A 17,586-nucleotide genomic window follows, 5' to 3' on the forward strand; every position below is an offset into this window, starting at 1 on the left:
GAGCTGATGGTGACTTTCTAGCTAGACATATGAGTTGACAGGTGACTTTTACAAGACTGAGTTGACAGGACTTATATTAAGACATATGAGTGACAGTGACTTTCTAGCTAGACATATGAGTTGATGGTGACTTTCTAGCTAGACATATGAGTTGATGGTGACTTTCTAGCTAGACATATGAGTTGATGTGACTTTCTAGCTAGACATATGAGTTGATGGTGACTTTCTAGCTAGACATATGAGTTGATGGTGACTTTCTAGCTAGACATATGAGTTGATGGTGACTTTCTAGCTAGACATATGAGTTGATGGTGACTTTCTAGCTAGACATTTGAGTTGACAGTGACTTTCTAGCTGAGACATATGAGTGATAGTGAGTGACTTTCTAGCTAGACATATGAGTTGATGGTGACTTTCTAGCTAGACATATGAGTTGATGGTGACTTTCTAGCTAGACATATGAGTTGACAGTGACTTTCTAGCTAGACATATGAGTTGATGGTGACTTTCTAGCTAGACATATGAGTTATGGTGACTTTCTAGCTAGACATATGAGTTGATGGTGACTTTCTAGCTAGACATATGAGTTGATGGTGACTTTCTAGCTAGACATATGAGTTGATGGTGACTTTCTAGCTAGACATATGAGTTGATGGTGACTTTCTAGCTAGACATATGAGTTATGGTGACTTTCTAGCTAGACATATGAGTTATGGTGACTTTCTAGTTAGACATATGAGTTATGGTGACTTTCTAGCTAGACATATGAGTTGACAGTGACTTTCTAACTAGACATATGAGTTGATGGTGACTTTCTAGCTAGACATATGAGTTATGGTGACTTTCTAGCTAGACATATGAGTTGATGGTGACTTTCTAGCTAGACATATGAGTTGATGGTGACTTTCTAGCTAGACATATGAGTTGATGGTGACTTTCTAGCTAGACATATGAGTTGATGGTGACTTTCTAGCTAGACATATGAGTTGATAGTGACTTTCTAGCTAGACATATGAGTTGACAGTGACTTTCTAGCTAGACATATGAGTTAGGTGACTTTCTAGCTAGACATATGTTAAGGTGACTTTCTAGCTAGACATATGAGTTGGACATGACTTTCTAGCAAGACATATGAGTTGACAGTGACTTTTCTAGCAAGACATATGGATTGACAGTGACTTTCTAGCAATACATATGGATTGAGAGTGACTTTCTAGCTAGATATAAGAGTGGACATGACTTTCTAGCAAGACATATGGATTGACAGTGACTTTCTAGCTAGACATTTGAGCTGAAAGTGACTTTCTGACAAGACATATGAGTTGACAGTGAAGTTCTAGCTAGAAATATGAGTTGACAGGCCAACCTACTATCCAATCCTCAAAGGTTTAATGCTTGAAATTTAACAAAAGGCTGGTGTTATTTACTGGGGATCCTCTAGAAACTATAGACTGGTGCTATTTTTCTCCAGGAGGGAATCCCGGAGAGAGAATGGAAACAATGACGACTCGATAATCTAGTAAATACCAGATAAAGGTTGTTTGTACTGGATTAAGCACAGACTTGACAGAAAGAAAGCAGGTCTAGCACTTCTGTAAACAACTATAACCAATCTAACCACCAACATTGATTGGTCTTTGGTCACACAAGATACATATACAGCAAGTTGGTGATATGTATATGTGGTGTTGTGTATTGTCTGTCAGGAGAATTAACTTCTTCTCAATAACCATACAACACAGAGACTTCAGACTTGGTCTTTAGCATAATCTGATAAAGGACTACCAGGTTTGGTAATTTAAAATAAATGAATAACCTAGACATTTTGTTTATGACCACAGCACTGTCTTACAAAATCTTGAAAACCAGAAACCACATGACTGAAAGATATGGGGTCTATATAGCATGCTTGGATGGAGACTATTCAAAATGACAATGGTAAAATATGTAGGATTATTATCGAAAAGGCCACATAATATTGGGCCTTGTAGCATGCTGAGATTAAGAACTACGTACCAAGTTTGTTCAAATAAATAACCTTGACCTTTCATGAACCTGTAGATGGTCCAGGTGTGTTTGCACTGATGTTAGATATCAGTTTTATGAACATACCAGATACAGTAAAACATGTCTAGTTATCATGTTTAAAACAAATTCATGGTTATAATTTAGTATTTTCATTCACCATCAATGTCCCTATAAATTGTTTATAATATGTGCAGTCAGTTTGTTTTTACCGTACATTTTCATTTTTGAACAGAGAATAAGTGTTACAAGAGATCCCAGAGGGATCTTGGCGCCCATCAAAGAATGATCTACGTCTGACAATAGAAAGAAGGATCTTTTCTCTGCTTTTCAAACCTTTACTGTATATTACTACATATGAAATTTGAGAAAGATCTTTTCAGTACTTTCTGAGATATATAACACTAACAAACTTCAATTATCAAAATCCAAGATGGCTACCTGTTGGCCATCTTGTTGACCGATCGGTCCCAATATGCAATATGCAGGTCCTAGGAGAACCTACATATAAAATTTGAGACAGATCGCTTCAGTACTTTCTGAGAAATAGCGGTAACAAAATGCAATATGCACAACTAGGGCCCTAGGGGAACCTACACGTGAAATTTGAGAGAGATCCCTTCAGTTCTTTCTTAGAAATAGCTGTAACAAACTTTAAGTATCAAAATCCAAGATGGCGGCCTGGCGGCCATCTTGTTGACCGTTCGATTACAAAATAGAAAAGGCCACATGATATTGGGCCTTGTAGCATGCTGAGATTAAGAACTACATACCAAGTTTGTTCAAATAAATAACCTTGACCTTTCATGAACCTGTAGATGGTCCAGGTGTGTTGCACTGATGTTAGATCTCAGTTTTATGAACCTTCCAGATACAGTAAAACATGTCTATAGTTATCATGTTTAAAACAAATTCATGGTTATAATTTAGTATTTTCATTCACCATCAATGTTCCTATAAGTTGTTTATAATATGTGCAGTCAGTTTGTTTTACCGTACATTTTCATTTTTGTACAGAGAATAAGTGTTAAATTGTAAACATTGTTACCAGTAAGTTAATAACAAAGACACAGAAATTCTTTTTCAATATTTATTTTACAAATGACCATAAACTTACAACAAATAACAATGATAACAATTTTGTGGTCTTTAAGACAAATACATTGGTAATACATGTACATGTTTTGGTATTTACTGTTTACTACTGAAGGATTTTGATCTGCTCTCGAAGTCATACAGTGATACAATATCTTTACATAACCCTCAGTTGCAGTAGATTTATGGAAACTCCAAACATTAGAATATCTTTAGAGGAATAATGGATATAGAACAACAAACCATAAAAGTGTATTTATTATTTCTAATAAAAATCATATGAAAAAATGTAAGTAGGAAGTAAAAAAAAAAAACAACTCAATTTAAGGTACCATTATCCAAATTTTCAACATATTACTGATTTGAACAAAGCGCTTTGAAATATTTTTTTAAACCTATCATTAATTCAACAGAAAATGCAATTAAACAGCATTTATATATTTCCGAAATTAAAGCTTTCAAATGGAAAATGTTACGATATGACTAGCACTTATACTATACAGTTACAATACATTTGGCAGATTAAAGACAACTCTTCATTGATATACAATCCTTCAAAGAAAAAGGTTGAATTCTGATTACAAATTCTCTTGGGTAGTCATTTTGTAATCTAATAATGTACATGTATATATATGGCACATAGGAAAAAAAAAGATAGTTTTTGATCACTTACATTGAAATATATTTTGGAAATTTGATGGAATAATGGATTTTTGATTTAAATAAAAGTAATAAAAAGTGAAAATAAAAGTCATTGTTTATAAAATTTAGCTTGTTTACCGTAAATTTGCACCATTTTATTTCTCAATAAAATAAGTCATGAAATGAGAATTTTAATAAATATCTTAAGCTTTGGAGTACAAATTCCTTGATATAAAGAAAGGAAACAAAAATAAAAAAATAGGATTAAATGTTTATCTTCAATCATCGGTGCAACATTGACAGGGTAATGATGATAGCGATTAGCAAGAGTTAGGTTCATGTACGTAGGTAATTAATTAGTAGTTATAGCAATGCATGTGGACAGAACGCCAACAAAGGACAAAATGCATCCTTGATACTTCAGGGGTTACTATAACAATAGTTATATTCACCCCTAGACTGTGCAAGGAGAAAACTGAAGGCTCTGTGTTAAACTAAAGTTCGATTCCTTGATATACATCACAAGAATCAACTAACAGTACACCTTGGTTGGCTGTAAGGCTTTGAAGTTGTGTGTCACTCTCTGTAATTGTCAAAGAAATATTCTGTAAGCCTGTGATTGGTCAGATTTTTCTTCCGAAATGCCTTCAGGTGTACTTTGACACAGTCCAGGAGTGGATATAACAACAGTGATAGTGACCCCTGAAGTATCAAGGAAGACAAAACTGAGCTACCACTCAGTCTAGAGACGTAGGGTTGTACGTACCAGCAAAAAAAATCCGTTAAAAAACCCCAATGCTCCAAAGTTTGATTAAATACCAGTTTTGTATAATCATGTGTCTGCATACTGTTTGTGTAGAATGAATGTATGATAAACACTAAATTATTAAAACAAAATTTGTTAATTAGCAAATACAATACTATTTATGTGATATTTCATCCACAAAGTATAATTCACACAGTTACAGTTTCCGTTAACATTTTTATATACATGACTGTACATAAACAAAGTAAATAAATTGGTACACTTTGCAATACGTTTAAACAAACTGTACAATCGTACAATATGAAACACAAAATTTGTAGCATAATGGTTATCACGAGATGAACACATGTATCAACTAAGCAGTATAGAGACATGATGGTATCTAAAACACGGCCCAGTTTCATCAATATTCCTTCACTTTATGGAAATCCTTGACTTCCAATTCTCCATAGAAAAATTCATATTGAAGTTGAGAAAAGTTCCTGAACTTGAAATTTTTTACTTTAAAATGCTTTTCTAAAGATAATCTTAAGTTAAGGAATTTCTCAAAAGTGAAGGAACATTGATGAATTTTAAGCCCAGACAACTTAAAAACAGCGAGGAATAAGTTGTTCAAATTCAGCAATATTTAATGCTTTAAAGAAAGAAACAGTAATCTTTCATATCCAACTTCACTTTCAAACTTAACAAAAACAAATATCTTTGGTATTTCACCATAGGAACAACAATCTTAAACAAAGGCATATATTGCTGACTTTCAGCTTTAGATAAAAACATAACTTATAAACAGTTACAAAAGAAACAATATATGGAGTAACATCTTTGACTTCAATAGACTTTATAAATTTATAAAATTGTATAAACTTAAAGATGCTCCTCCACTGACAAATGGTATTTTTTCTCTATCAAAAACAGGAGCAGACGATTAAGTATATTTCTTCAATTACAAAAGTTACTTAATTTACACCATTACCACCATTGAAAAGTTTGAGCTTCTAATTTAACTAAAAAATAAAAATATTAAAAATATTACTTGCATCCCGAGAAAAATTCTGTGACACTTTGTTCTATATGGAAAGCACTACTGATTGCGCATGCACCGAAAGCAAAAAAAAAATATATATTGAATTATTTTTTGTTTTAATTTGACATAAATGTACACGAGTAAATACCAATTATGCTCTGTCGGCGGTGGAGCATCTTTAACCAAATTCAAAAGTTATTTGAATGAAATGCTCTGAAATCAATTGAAACAACTTAAATATGATTAATTGGCATATACATAGCTTCGTCCTCATTCAAAGGTGAAGCAAAATGGACTCTGTCCTTATTTTATCAGAATAATATAGAGTTGTGTCAATTTTAAATCATCATTCTGGTTCTTGGGGCAAAAAAGTTAGAGAGTTCTTACTATATAATAGATATATGCAAGAAATAAATACTTTTGAGATGAAAAAATAAGTTTAAGAAAAAAACATAACAGTTACATCATAGGAAAAGACAGTTTTGTCTCCTCAATACTGTTTATATAGCACAGGAAAGTTATAAAAGCTACTCTCTGACAAAATAGATCCACAACCGTGATTTGAGCTAGACTGCTTCGCCTATAACGTGTGTAATTCAAGCAAGGAAGCAGAGGGATATGGCTATCACAGAGAAGGAAACACTCTGTACTGTATACCAACTTTCTTTTGTGAGCAATTTACTTTCGCTGATTTCGCAATCCAAGTAAATTCGCGAAAGTTTATCTCTGAAAATGAACTTTTAAATCATTGATTCTGACAGGAATTTTTAAATCTGCGAATTTTAATCTCGGCGAACTTGTTTTGAAATAGAAATCATGAAATTTAGTAGCCCCAAAAGAAAGTTGGTTTACAGTATTACAACATGGACTGTACAGCTTACAAGGCTAATACTTAGTTATCTACCACAGGGGTCTGATGGGAATTCACAATCCCTGGTCCAAATCAATAATGTACATCACAGACCATGGGCTTGACATTGTGAAAAATCCCTGTGCAAATCGATGAACATGAAAAGTGTAAAATACCACAAAACAACACAAACTTTAGGTTTATAGACAGAAATAGCATTTTGGGTTTATTTTTTTGTTTATGTGACCCATTAACACTGTTCAGGGTCATTTAAGGAGGAAAGTCAGAGCTACAGGAGAAAAACCTTCAACCAGTGGCCTCAATTCCAATTACTAGTAAATTGCCTTAAATTTAATAAATAGACTAAAACTATGAAAACCATTCAGGTTTCTTTTTATTTGCCATGCAGATTTATTTATTTGCCATGCAGATTTATTTATTTCATTTCTTTTGTATATTGATGCCTTTAAAGCCAGTGCATTAATTTTGTAAAATTTTAGCCCAAGTTTGGTCCTGTTAATCACCTTTTTTTTCACTTTATTAACCATCCTGGATGCTTATTGGGTCTAACAGATACCAGCTGAAATATATACAACAAATGTACATTCTTCCAAAACACTAGGTCTTGAATTTCATGCAAGACTTTACTTCAGTCAACAAATTTCTTATTTTCATTACTTAACCTATAACTACATAATATACAAGCTGATAAGGCCTTGATTTCTCAAAACAAAAAGGGGCTTAAGTCAAAAATCTTAACACAAGTTGCATATTCAGTGGAAACTTAAGTTTCTAACTTCAGTCGGTACTTTTTGTGTTGAGAAATCGGGACCAGTTCTAAAAATCATCTTTAAAAGGAATACAATACTTCTACTTATACAGCATTATAAAATGTATTCCATAGAATAACAAATATTATTCAAGTTTCATTATACATTCCCAATAAAGATAAAATCTGTTACAAACAAACATGGTATTGCACTCTTTATACAACTCAGATCCACACAATAACAAACTCGGCCATATCTATGACATTTCATAACTTTCTGCTCATCTGCAAAAACACAAGACAAACATAAATGTACTGTATTTAACGTAAAAATATTCACGGGAATTCAAAAACATGTTATTATGCTCAACAAAAATTTGACAGAAATCTTCGTACATGAGTTTTTTATACATAGTTTTTAATACTATAATATAAACTGTGTTAAATAGTTTCAAGTTTGATTTCAAATTTAACGTCCAATCTCCAGTTGGGTCATTTAAGGACAAGACATAGGGGGATGAGGGAAAGTAAAGCTGAATGTATGTACTCAATAGAAAAAAAAACACCCATCTACAGTTTGTCTCGCAACTGTCCCACTTGGGGTTTGAGCACACAACATAGAGCTGGGTGAATGGGTGCAGAAATGGGTGTGACATTTTAATAGATTGTACAGATCACTACCTACAGAGATTTAACATACACGATAGAAGTAAATAATGCTGATAGTTTAGTCGTTGTTATATGAATACTGTATAATGCATCATCTATCTATATCACCTTCTCTTCTTTTTTTTTTTATTTATATAAAAAAAAGGTTGAAATAATTTAATGAATTGCAATATTGCACCATCATAGATATACTACCAATATAAAAGTTAGAATTAACAGACAGATATGGTTAACATGACTACGGTATGACACAGCTAATATATTCAACAATACAATAATCTCTAAATTTTCTAAAATTATTAACTGCCCTCAAGTGTAATCTCTGGCTATAGTTCAAAACTTTCTTAATTTGATCAATTTGATCTTTTACATCTTTCTTCTTCATGATTATTTTAATCATTCACATAATAGATAGATATACTTTTCAATATTTTCTGCTTTCTTGAGTTTTTGTGTAATAATTGATACCCTATAAAAATCTTCCAATTGCTCAACTTGATATCAACTTTGATATACAAGTTTGAAAATTTCACATGAAATTGACACTACCTCTTCAAGTCAAAGACTCAAAATGTGTTAGGATAAGCAGCTATATTGTTCTGTCCCTTTCAATATCTGACATCATATTTTCGTTCATATATACCCTGCCATAAGCTTAAATAGTATATTGGCGAATTCACAGGACAACAAATGGATTATATAAATGTATATAGGTACAATATTTCTGGGATAATCAAATGTTTCCTTAGTTCGATACTCTGACTATAAAAGACTATACATTGTTTATTCTACTTAAACATATGCATTTCAAATCATTACCTGTTCAATTATCAATACCTGGTTAATACAGGAGAACTTCAAACAATAAACAATAAATGATTGATTTACAGGAATTGATTGATTTGTCCTTGGTGCATTAATTAATACCAGTATCACTCCCTTTCATAGAGAATCTGACAACATGCCTAAGGGGTCACATCCTGGTGACTGTACAAAAGTTACGAAATGACATCAGAACTTGACCTCTATCGGAGATCCTCTATAAATTGATGTAAGAGTAAGGATTTGTATATTCAGATTGGGACAAATAATTCAATTCTGTCTCCAAAGAGTAGATAATTCTGCATAAATTCAAGTACATACAGCAGTACTAAACATAAACAAAATAATTATATATTTCATTAAGACTTCTTAGGAGGTGGAATAAATGAGGTTTGGAATCTTGCAACAAAAAACTGATAACATTTATCATTATTATAACATAAACATAATTTGAAACTTCCTTGTTTCACAACGTTAAAACAAATACTGTACATATTTTGATATATAATGCTGTCACATTTCCAACTTTATATAAAATTATGTACACCGCAAAATTTACATCAGCATAGCTATATATATGAAGCGATAATATCTAACTGATATCTACAGGATATGTACATCAAAATTTTAAAGCAATCATTTGAATGAAACCTCAATTTGATGGTGAAGGAACTACATAAAAAATTCCAAAATGAACAATTGCCAATAATTATGCTCAAACGTCCTTCCTTCACTCTCTTAGTGTACTAACTTTTAATACCTTTGCTAACTTTTTATACTCATATAATAGGCCTATTCCATTGAAATATCTACCCCACACCTGGACAAATAAAATAATTTATATCCACGATTCAGTTCGCTTTCTATTGCTTATATGTAAGGTAATGGTAACTAAAATAAATTCTATGAGTGGTACTTCTGAATAAAATCTAGAGTCCCAGGATGGGGCAGATGTTACTATGGAACAGTCCACATCAAAATGTCAAGTCCTAGGAAGGGACAATTGTTATAATGGAACAGTCCGCAGGGATGGGACATATATTATAATGGTAAATATTTTTAGTCTCTTTAAGTCATTTAGTTTCACCTTATATTTTGTAGATTGACACAACAACAATATGATCATCCATAGAACCTATTATCAAGTTCAAATACTTTCGACAAATATTTAACAAATTGGAGTATTTCGCATTCAGTCACATTTTTAACAAAAACAAATCTCTCCATAACAATTCAATCATTATCAATCAACATTAAAGACGTTTTGGCAAGTTATGTCATCTATAACTATTGATATTTGAATATTAAACAAACAAAACAATAAAGTGATATTTAATAAAACAAGTTTAGGTATTTAATGGAAAATCTGACTATTTCACCTATAATACTTCATTATTTCATGTACCTTATAAACATGTGTTTATTTTCATATTACATCAAGTACATTTAATAAATACTATACATTTATTTTTTTAAGACTTTCTTGCCTTCATTCAACACTAGGTACAAATTCAATGTACCAGGTACAAAAAGCAGCATTGTTAAAAACAAAATGTTTCAGAAAGAATGGAAAATTAATCACTGCATCATGATTTTATCACTGTGTATCAAGTAGGAATATATAACAATGGTTTTAACCATGGAATTAAGTTCAATAACCTTAGCATTAACTGTTTTTTGCTACATTTTTCAAAATACCTTTTTAATGGCTTACGCCCTGAAATGTTTATCAATGATCTACATTGCTTGGTTTCCAGATTTCTCACCAGTATAAAACAGGGCCCCACATCATGGAGCCGAGTGCGGCCCCAGCTACCATACCCATGGCCAAATCCCCTCCATCATAGCGACGACGGCCATACAGGTACTGGTCTTGTACATTGTTCACATAAACAATGTTGCTTGCAGGCTGATTAGCAGGTGGAGCCATAACTGTAAAGATATCAATGGTCAAAGCTCAAATTACACATATAGAGGTCATCATAAGTAGAATTATAAACCTGGCTTTATTGTCCTTTAAAATACTGACCCCTATTATAATTCAGAGGTAATGAGTATGCATTTGAAAACTCATTACTCAAGGCCCTTAGCATTACTTGCTACTCCTAGAGGGATTAAATACTTAAATTGTCATATTATAAATTCAAGTACTATCATTAATTTAAGATGCTCCACGCCGACAGAGCATAAACGACACCTATCATTCGAACAATAACTGATGTATAATTGTTTTTATATGTGTCTAATTCAGGCAAAAATGCATATAGAATAATTCATTTTGCTTTTGGTGCATGCACAAGCAGTACTGAATTCCATATAGGGCATAGTGTAATGGAATTTTTTCGGGACGCAATTAATTATTTTTAATATTTTATCATGAAATAAAATAAGAAGCTCAAACAATGGTGGTAATGGTGTAAAAAAAGTAATTTTTGTAACTGAAGGAAAATACTAATTCGTCTGCTCCTGTTTATGATAGAGAAGTCATGGAAGTATTGAGCTTAACATTTATGCAGGATTTCAATACTCATCAGTAAAACTGGGCCTAGTTTCACAAACATAAGGAATTTCGTAACTTAAAATTTTCCATAGAAAAGCATAACATATTTTATAAAGGAAGGCTCCTTGACCTAAGGCATTTTCCTTAACTTCTATAATGCTTTCCCGTAGGCAATTTTAAGTTAAGGGATTTCTTAAAGTTAAGGAATGTTCATAAAACTGTGCCCTGAAAATGTAACCTTAACCAAGGCCAGGTTCATTAACACAGTTCATTTTAAGGAATACCTTAACTTACAATATTTCATAGAAATGCATTACAGAAGTTAAGGAAAGCTCTTTGGTTAATGAGGTTTTTTTTAAGTTGATGAATGTTGATGAGACCAGATCCTATGTTTGATAGGTACCTGTGGTATAGGGGGATGTAGATATCACCTGTCCTGGGTAGTAATACTGCACCTGTTGCCGTGGATACACTACACTGTTGGCGTTAGCAACCTGGTAGGGATAGGATCGTAGATCTGTAGCTATATTGGCCGTGTAGAGAGGAGGACCCGCCGTGTAGGGAGGGGGCAAAGCATGAACAGCAGAACCAGGGGGGAGAACTCTCGCCTCCTCTAACGCTATCTGCCATGCCCTGAAATAATAGAAACAGATCATTTCTCAATTTATATTGGCAGTAATCTTTTTAACATTATCCAAAACAGTTTGTGACATTTTTCAAACAATACTTTTTCTAGTCAACAAGCTTAAGGGTACATGTAAACATTACTGTAAATCAAGTTAATTTTGCAAGCAATTTATTTTTGTGTATTTCGTGAGTGATTAGAATTTGTAAAAATAAATTGCTGTGAAAAAGATTCAACAGCGTTTTACCTATTAATGTTGTTAGACATGAAAACATGAAATGTAGTATGTAAATCTCATGCTGCCAAAAAGTCTAACAGTAAATATTCCTTACCTCATGTCGTCTGGGTCCTCAGCACAAAGTCGGAGTTCTCCATCTCGCAGGATCAATGTCAGGAGACAGTCTTTTGTCTTACCCTCTGGAGCTGAATTTTCACACTGTAAAATAATTCCATCTTTGTTTATTTGGTGAGGATATTGACCAAGTTTTGGTTTGGTATATTAGATTTAGCATCTTATAATGTTTACTGTATGAGTTTGGAAATACTGCCAATATAAATGTAGATGATCGGGCACGTAACCTCAAAACTGTTTACATCGCTGGGAATCAAACCCTTGTGGACCAGGTAAAAGGCGAAAGACTTAACTAAACACCAAGTCACCCCATCCTTAACCACTAAACAACACCCAGTCACCCCATCCTTAACCACTAAACAACACTCAGTCACCCCATCCTTAACCACTAAACAACACCCAGTCACCCCATCCTTAACCACTAAACAACACCCAGTCACCCCATCCTTAACCACTAAACAACACCCAGTCACCCCATCCTTAACCACTAAACAACACCCAGTCACCCCATCCTTAACCACTAAACAACACCCAGTCACCCCATCCTTAACCACTAAACAACACCCAGTCACCCCATCATTAACCACTAAACATCACCCAGTCACCCCATCCTTAACCACTAAACAACACCCAGTCACCCCATCCTTAACCACTAAACAACACCCAGTCACCCCAGCCTTAACCACTAAACAACACCCAGTCACCCCATCCTGAACAACTAAACATCACCCAGTCACCCCATCATTAACCACTAAACAACATCCAGTCACCCCATCATTAACCACTAAACAACACCCAGTCACACCATCCTTAACCACTAAACAACACCCAGTCACCCCATCCTTAACCACTAAACAACACCCAGTCACCCCATCCTCAACCACTAAACAACACCCAGTTACCCCATCCTTTACCACTAAAAAAACACCCAGTCACCCCATCCTTAACCGCTAAACAACACCCAGTCACCCCATCCTCAACCACTAAACTACATCCTGTCACCCCACCCATTTTTACCACGGATGCTACCCAGCTGGTCTGCTTGTATGGCACTACACACAGCCTTAACACAGATACTCACCATCTGGCCTGCTTGTATGGCACTACAGTTAGCCTTTGTTTTACCACAGATAATCACCAGCTGGCCTGCTTGTATGGCACTACATACAGCCTTTACCACAGATACTCACCAGCTGGCCTGCCTGTATGGCACTATACCCAGCCTTTACCACAGATACTCACCAGCTGGCCTGCCTGTATGGCAATACACACAGCCTTTACCACAGATACTCACCAGCTGGCCTGCTTGTATGGCACTACACACAGCCTTTTCTTTACCACAGATACTCACCAGCTGGCCTGCTTGTATGGCACTACACACAGCCTTTACCACACATACTCACCAGCTGGCCTGCCTGTATGGCACTATACCCAGCCTTTACCACAGATACTCACCAGCTGGCCTGCCTGTATGGCACTACACCCAGCCTTTACCACAGATACTCACCAGCTGGCCTGCTTGTATGGCACTACACACAGCCTTTGTTTTACCACAGATACTCACCAGTTGGCCTGCTTGTATGGCACTACACATAGCCTTTACCACAGATACTCACCAGCTGGCCTGCTTGTATGGCACTACACACAGCCCTCACCACAATTCTCGCCTCAGGTTCATGACTGTTAGGACTTTCAAAATATCTCAAGTCACCATCTTGGTATAACACAAACCAAGTTTTTTTCCAACGACGGAGTATAGTGCCTAAAAAATAACAAAAATTATTGTACCAAAGCTTATGTAAAAGACGTCTATAATCATCGACAACTTCTGACAAAATAGTATAACACTAACAATAAAATTAGGTACATTCCATAAAAGGTCCAATGAATACCGGCATTTGTACAAATTTAAGTGTCTATTGCATAGACATAGTGGCTTTTCCAAACTGACCTTTGAATCAGGGGAGATATTTTTTCCTACTGTACAGGCTGTGAGGAAATTAACCTGTGTACATAACTACATACAGTCAAACTTGTCTATAATAAAGACCAGCCAAGTGGTCTTTATATTGTATACAGGTTGAATTAAAAAAAAATTGCATTATACTGCAATTGTCTAGCTAGGTTATGGTTATTTCACCTACTTTGACGATATAGCCATCCAGCTTTTGCAATTTCTAGTGTCATTTTCTTTTCTCTTCTGAAAAATAATAAAATAACAATGAAGTGTTTATACACTGGTTTACAGACAGGGAGTAAAAAAGAATCTAACATCAGCAATTTAGATCGAAGCTCAAATAGAACAGTCATGTGGCAACAATAAATAAAAGTTATGAAGTCTGACATATCAGTTATGCTTTTTTATTTTGGTCCCTTTGATTATTTTTTTCAAATATGGAAATCTGCAAGTAGATATTTTAAATTATAATGTTTGCCGAATATCATATACCAAATGAAACACAAATTGCAAGAACCTCATGTCAAAAACCTAAGCTGCATCCATAAAACTAACGGTAAGTATTGACATGGCACTGTCTTTAATTTCATTTCTTTCAGTTCATTTAATATGCATATACATCTTTTTATTTTAATCAACTTTCACATCCAATCGCAGAGACACTCATATAATTAATTGTCATTTTATTTAGTCCTTGGCAATTATTTTGGACTTGAGACACAGAAAAACTGCATCAACGAAAGCAAATAGTTACAGAGATAAATTCAGATAATTGTATGATGGTTCAGAATTTATTTTGAATATTACAAGCATTGACTGCAAGTTTTTAGCAGGACATCAAATATACTGATAGACCCTGATAGTATTTTGACTCACATAAATCAGGTTTGATTTATGGGTATGAATCATTACCTTTACATAAAGATGGATACTTTAAATACCATACCATGTGTTTACCTAAGGATTGAAGAGATTTCGGTCACACGAGTTTTTGTAAGATCGCGAGTTGACAAATGTCACATGCACGAAATTAAATGTCTTCTAATTTTCTAAATACATCCTAAAATATGTTTTACTTTCACGTGTTTAAAATATAGTTCATGAAGACAATACCTTTGAGTTTTCACGCCTATGCGGGTTTGCTTCCTTCGAATATATATGATTTTAGCTAATTTTTATAATCTGTCAAATAAGCAGCTGAGCAAATCCAAAATATCAATACTATAACTTCCGGTGTTTTTCAACACATGCGCAGTGTTGGGAGACTATAACTCTAAGTAGACAGACTGTAAATCCGGAGCAGGTGCCCCTCCCCCACATTCGCTCAGGATTTTCCTTTTGTCATCAACTTACAGAAAACAATGGTACTAGCAGAATCTATTGGTGGAATAAAGGTGATCTTTTATCACCAGAAGTATATATATTATGTCTCTGTTACCAGGAACTAGATTTTTAATTGAATAAATGAAAATCAGAAATATATATTAGAGTCATTTAGAGAGTATTTATGTTTCTGATATTTTTTTCACAAGTGTGCGATATGATACATTTACATATGCAGTATAACAATCGCCTAAAGAGGGCATGAAAACATAAGTGATAGCAAATGACCTAGTTGGTTATTTTATCTTTATTTTTAATATACAGCATATTTGCAAATACATATTGGTACGGGACCAAGGTCATGTTTGAAAACCTTTCGCGCGTAAAGTAAGAAAAGTCGATTCGCCACATACGTTGTAAAGATCCTGCGTTACCCGGAGCATACCGTTGGCATAGTTTATTTATACACTGTATTATAAAGTACCTATATATATAAAAAGTAGGGTCGGTTGATTTTTATATTTTCGCCTGTCTGTGGGACAAATATACAAAAATAAAATTGTTAATTTGTTTGTTAATGGTGACAAATTATAAGAGCTGATTCAAAAGTGAACACATGTCGGCAAAATGGTGCAAGTGGTTACCTGATATAAAATTTTGACATTAAACAGAAACGAATCAGTAAAATCTTAAAGATGCTTTGCCGTTGACAAATGTTTTTTTTAATCAGTGTCAAAAACACGAGCAGACGATTTAGTATTTTTCTTAAGTTACAAAAGAAACTTACTTTACACCACTACCACCATTGAAAAGCTTGAGCTTCTAATTTTACTTCAAATTAAAAATATGAAAAATAATCAATTGCATCCCGAAAAAAATTCGTGGCACTATATCCTATACGGAATGAAGTACTGATTGTGCATGTACCAAAGACAAAATAAATTATTTCATTTTGTTTTTGTGTTAATTAGGCATATATATACACACGATTAAACACCAATTATTGTTTAAATGATGAATATCATTTAAGCTCTGTCGGCGGTGGAGCATCTTTAATTAATCAAAGCAAAAACATAAACCTATAAAAATATTGACACGTATATTAAATAATTTGTCTCTGAAATATAAGTTTCTGAGTCTGAAATAGTATACATACAACATAATTTCTTTCTTTCTTTCTTTTTTAAATATTTTTTTTATTGTTATTTTGTGAAAATAATAGTGATAATAGTGGTTTAAAGACCGAGCCTTGAGAAACACCAGTTTCAAGTTCAAAGCTCTTTCTGTATGAGTAAGCTACACTATTCAAATGTCTATAGTTATCATTTACAAGATACTTTCATATCAAGCACAACAAATCTACGATGATGCGAAAAGACGAAATAACTAAGTAGAACAAATCAACATCGTTGGAGACCCGAAACAAATAACATTTACGATATAGATGCGATAAATATAACACAAATGATAATTTTGAGAATATGAAAACAAATCATACAAATAACTTTTTTATAAGCCCCCCCACCCCCCCGCCACTCCATCCCCCTTAAAAAAATGTTTGTTTAGGGTTACCCGACCAACCCTTGTTTTTCACCCGACTTTATTATTTCCCCACTTTCCTACTAAAAAAATAAAAGTCGATATTTCGATCTCAGACTCTGGTTCCGGCCATTACTTTAGATTGAAAGACTCTAAAATAATAATAAAAAAATCCCGACTTACCGACCCTATTTTTTGTCAATGTAATCCTATAACAAGCACTTATAAATCCTTGCCTAAACATACATTTTTTTTGCCTAATACAAATACGAAATATTGAATATAAATACTTAAATGTTGACTGTAATTTCAAATCATATAATACAAAATAATTATTGAATATAAATGAAATTTATACAACAAAAATGAAATCAAATCTAATATAAATATTCATTTATCGAAAAATGTAAAGTCTGACATCCTTAAACGTAACGTAAATAGGCCTATTATTAGCATAGACTATGTCTTGAAATACAGAAAATGTAATGGAATATTACTTGTAAGTAATTTCGACTTATACACGAAATCTGGGAAAATTCGTTGAAAACTCGAGAAAATTTGTCCGAATCCGTGAAATATTGTAAAAATATGACGTGTCCATATACTTTTGACCCTAGCCTGTAAGTTT

At 33.7% G+C, this 17,586-nt stretch overlaps 1 protein-coding gene across 1 annotated transcript; it reads right to left on the reverse strand.

Moving 5' to 3' along the window:
- Positions 1-4,732: 4,732 nt before the first annotated feature.
- Positions 4,733-15,345, reverse strand: LOC138308159 (pleckstrin homology domain-containing family B member 2-like). The gene is made up of 6 exons (XM_069249096.1): positions 15,210-15,345; positions 14,284-14,339; positions 13,756-13,901; positions 12,120-12,223; positions 11,566-11,795; positions 4,733-10,594 (listed from the first exon to the last, which is right to left on the reverse strand). The coding sequence occupies exons 2-6, from the start codon at positions 14,324-14,326 to the stop codon at positions 10,425-10,427; spliced, it is 693 nt and encodes a 230-aa protein (XP_069105197.1). The 5' UTR covers positions 14,327-14,339; positions 15,210-15,345; the 3' UTR covers positions 4,733-10,424.
- Positions 15,346-17,586: the final 2,241 nt, after the last annotated feature.

Source organism: Argopecten irradians, chromosome 14 (assembly GCF_041381155.1).
Source record: "Argopecten irradians isolate NY chromosome 14, Ai_NY, whole genome shotgun sequence".
NCBI classification, from domain to species: Eukaryota; Metazoa; Mollusca; class Bivalvia; order Pectinida; family Pectinidae; genus Argopecten; species Argopecten irradians.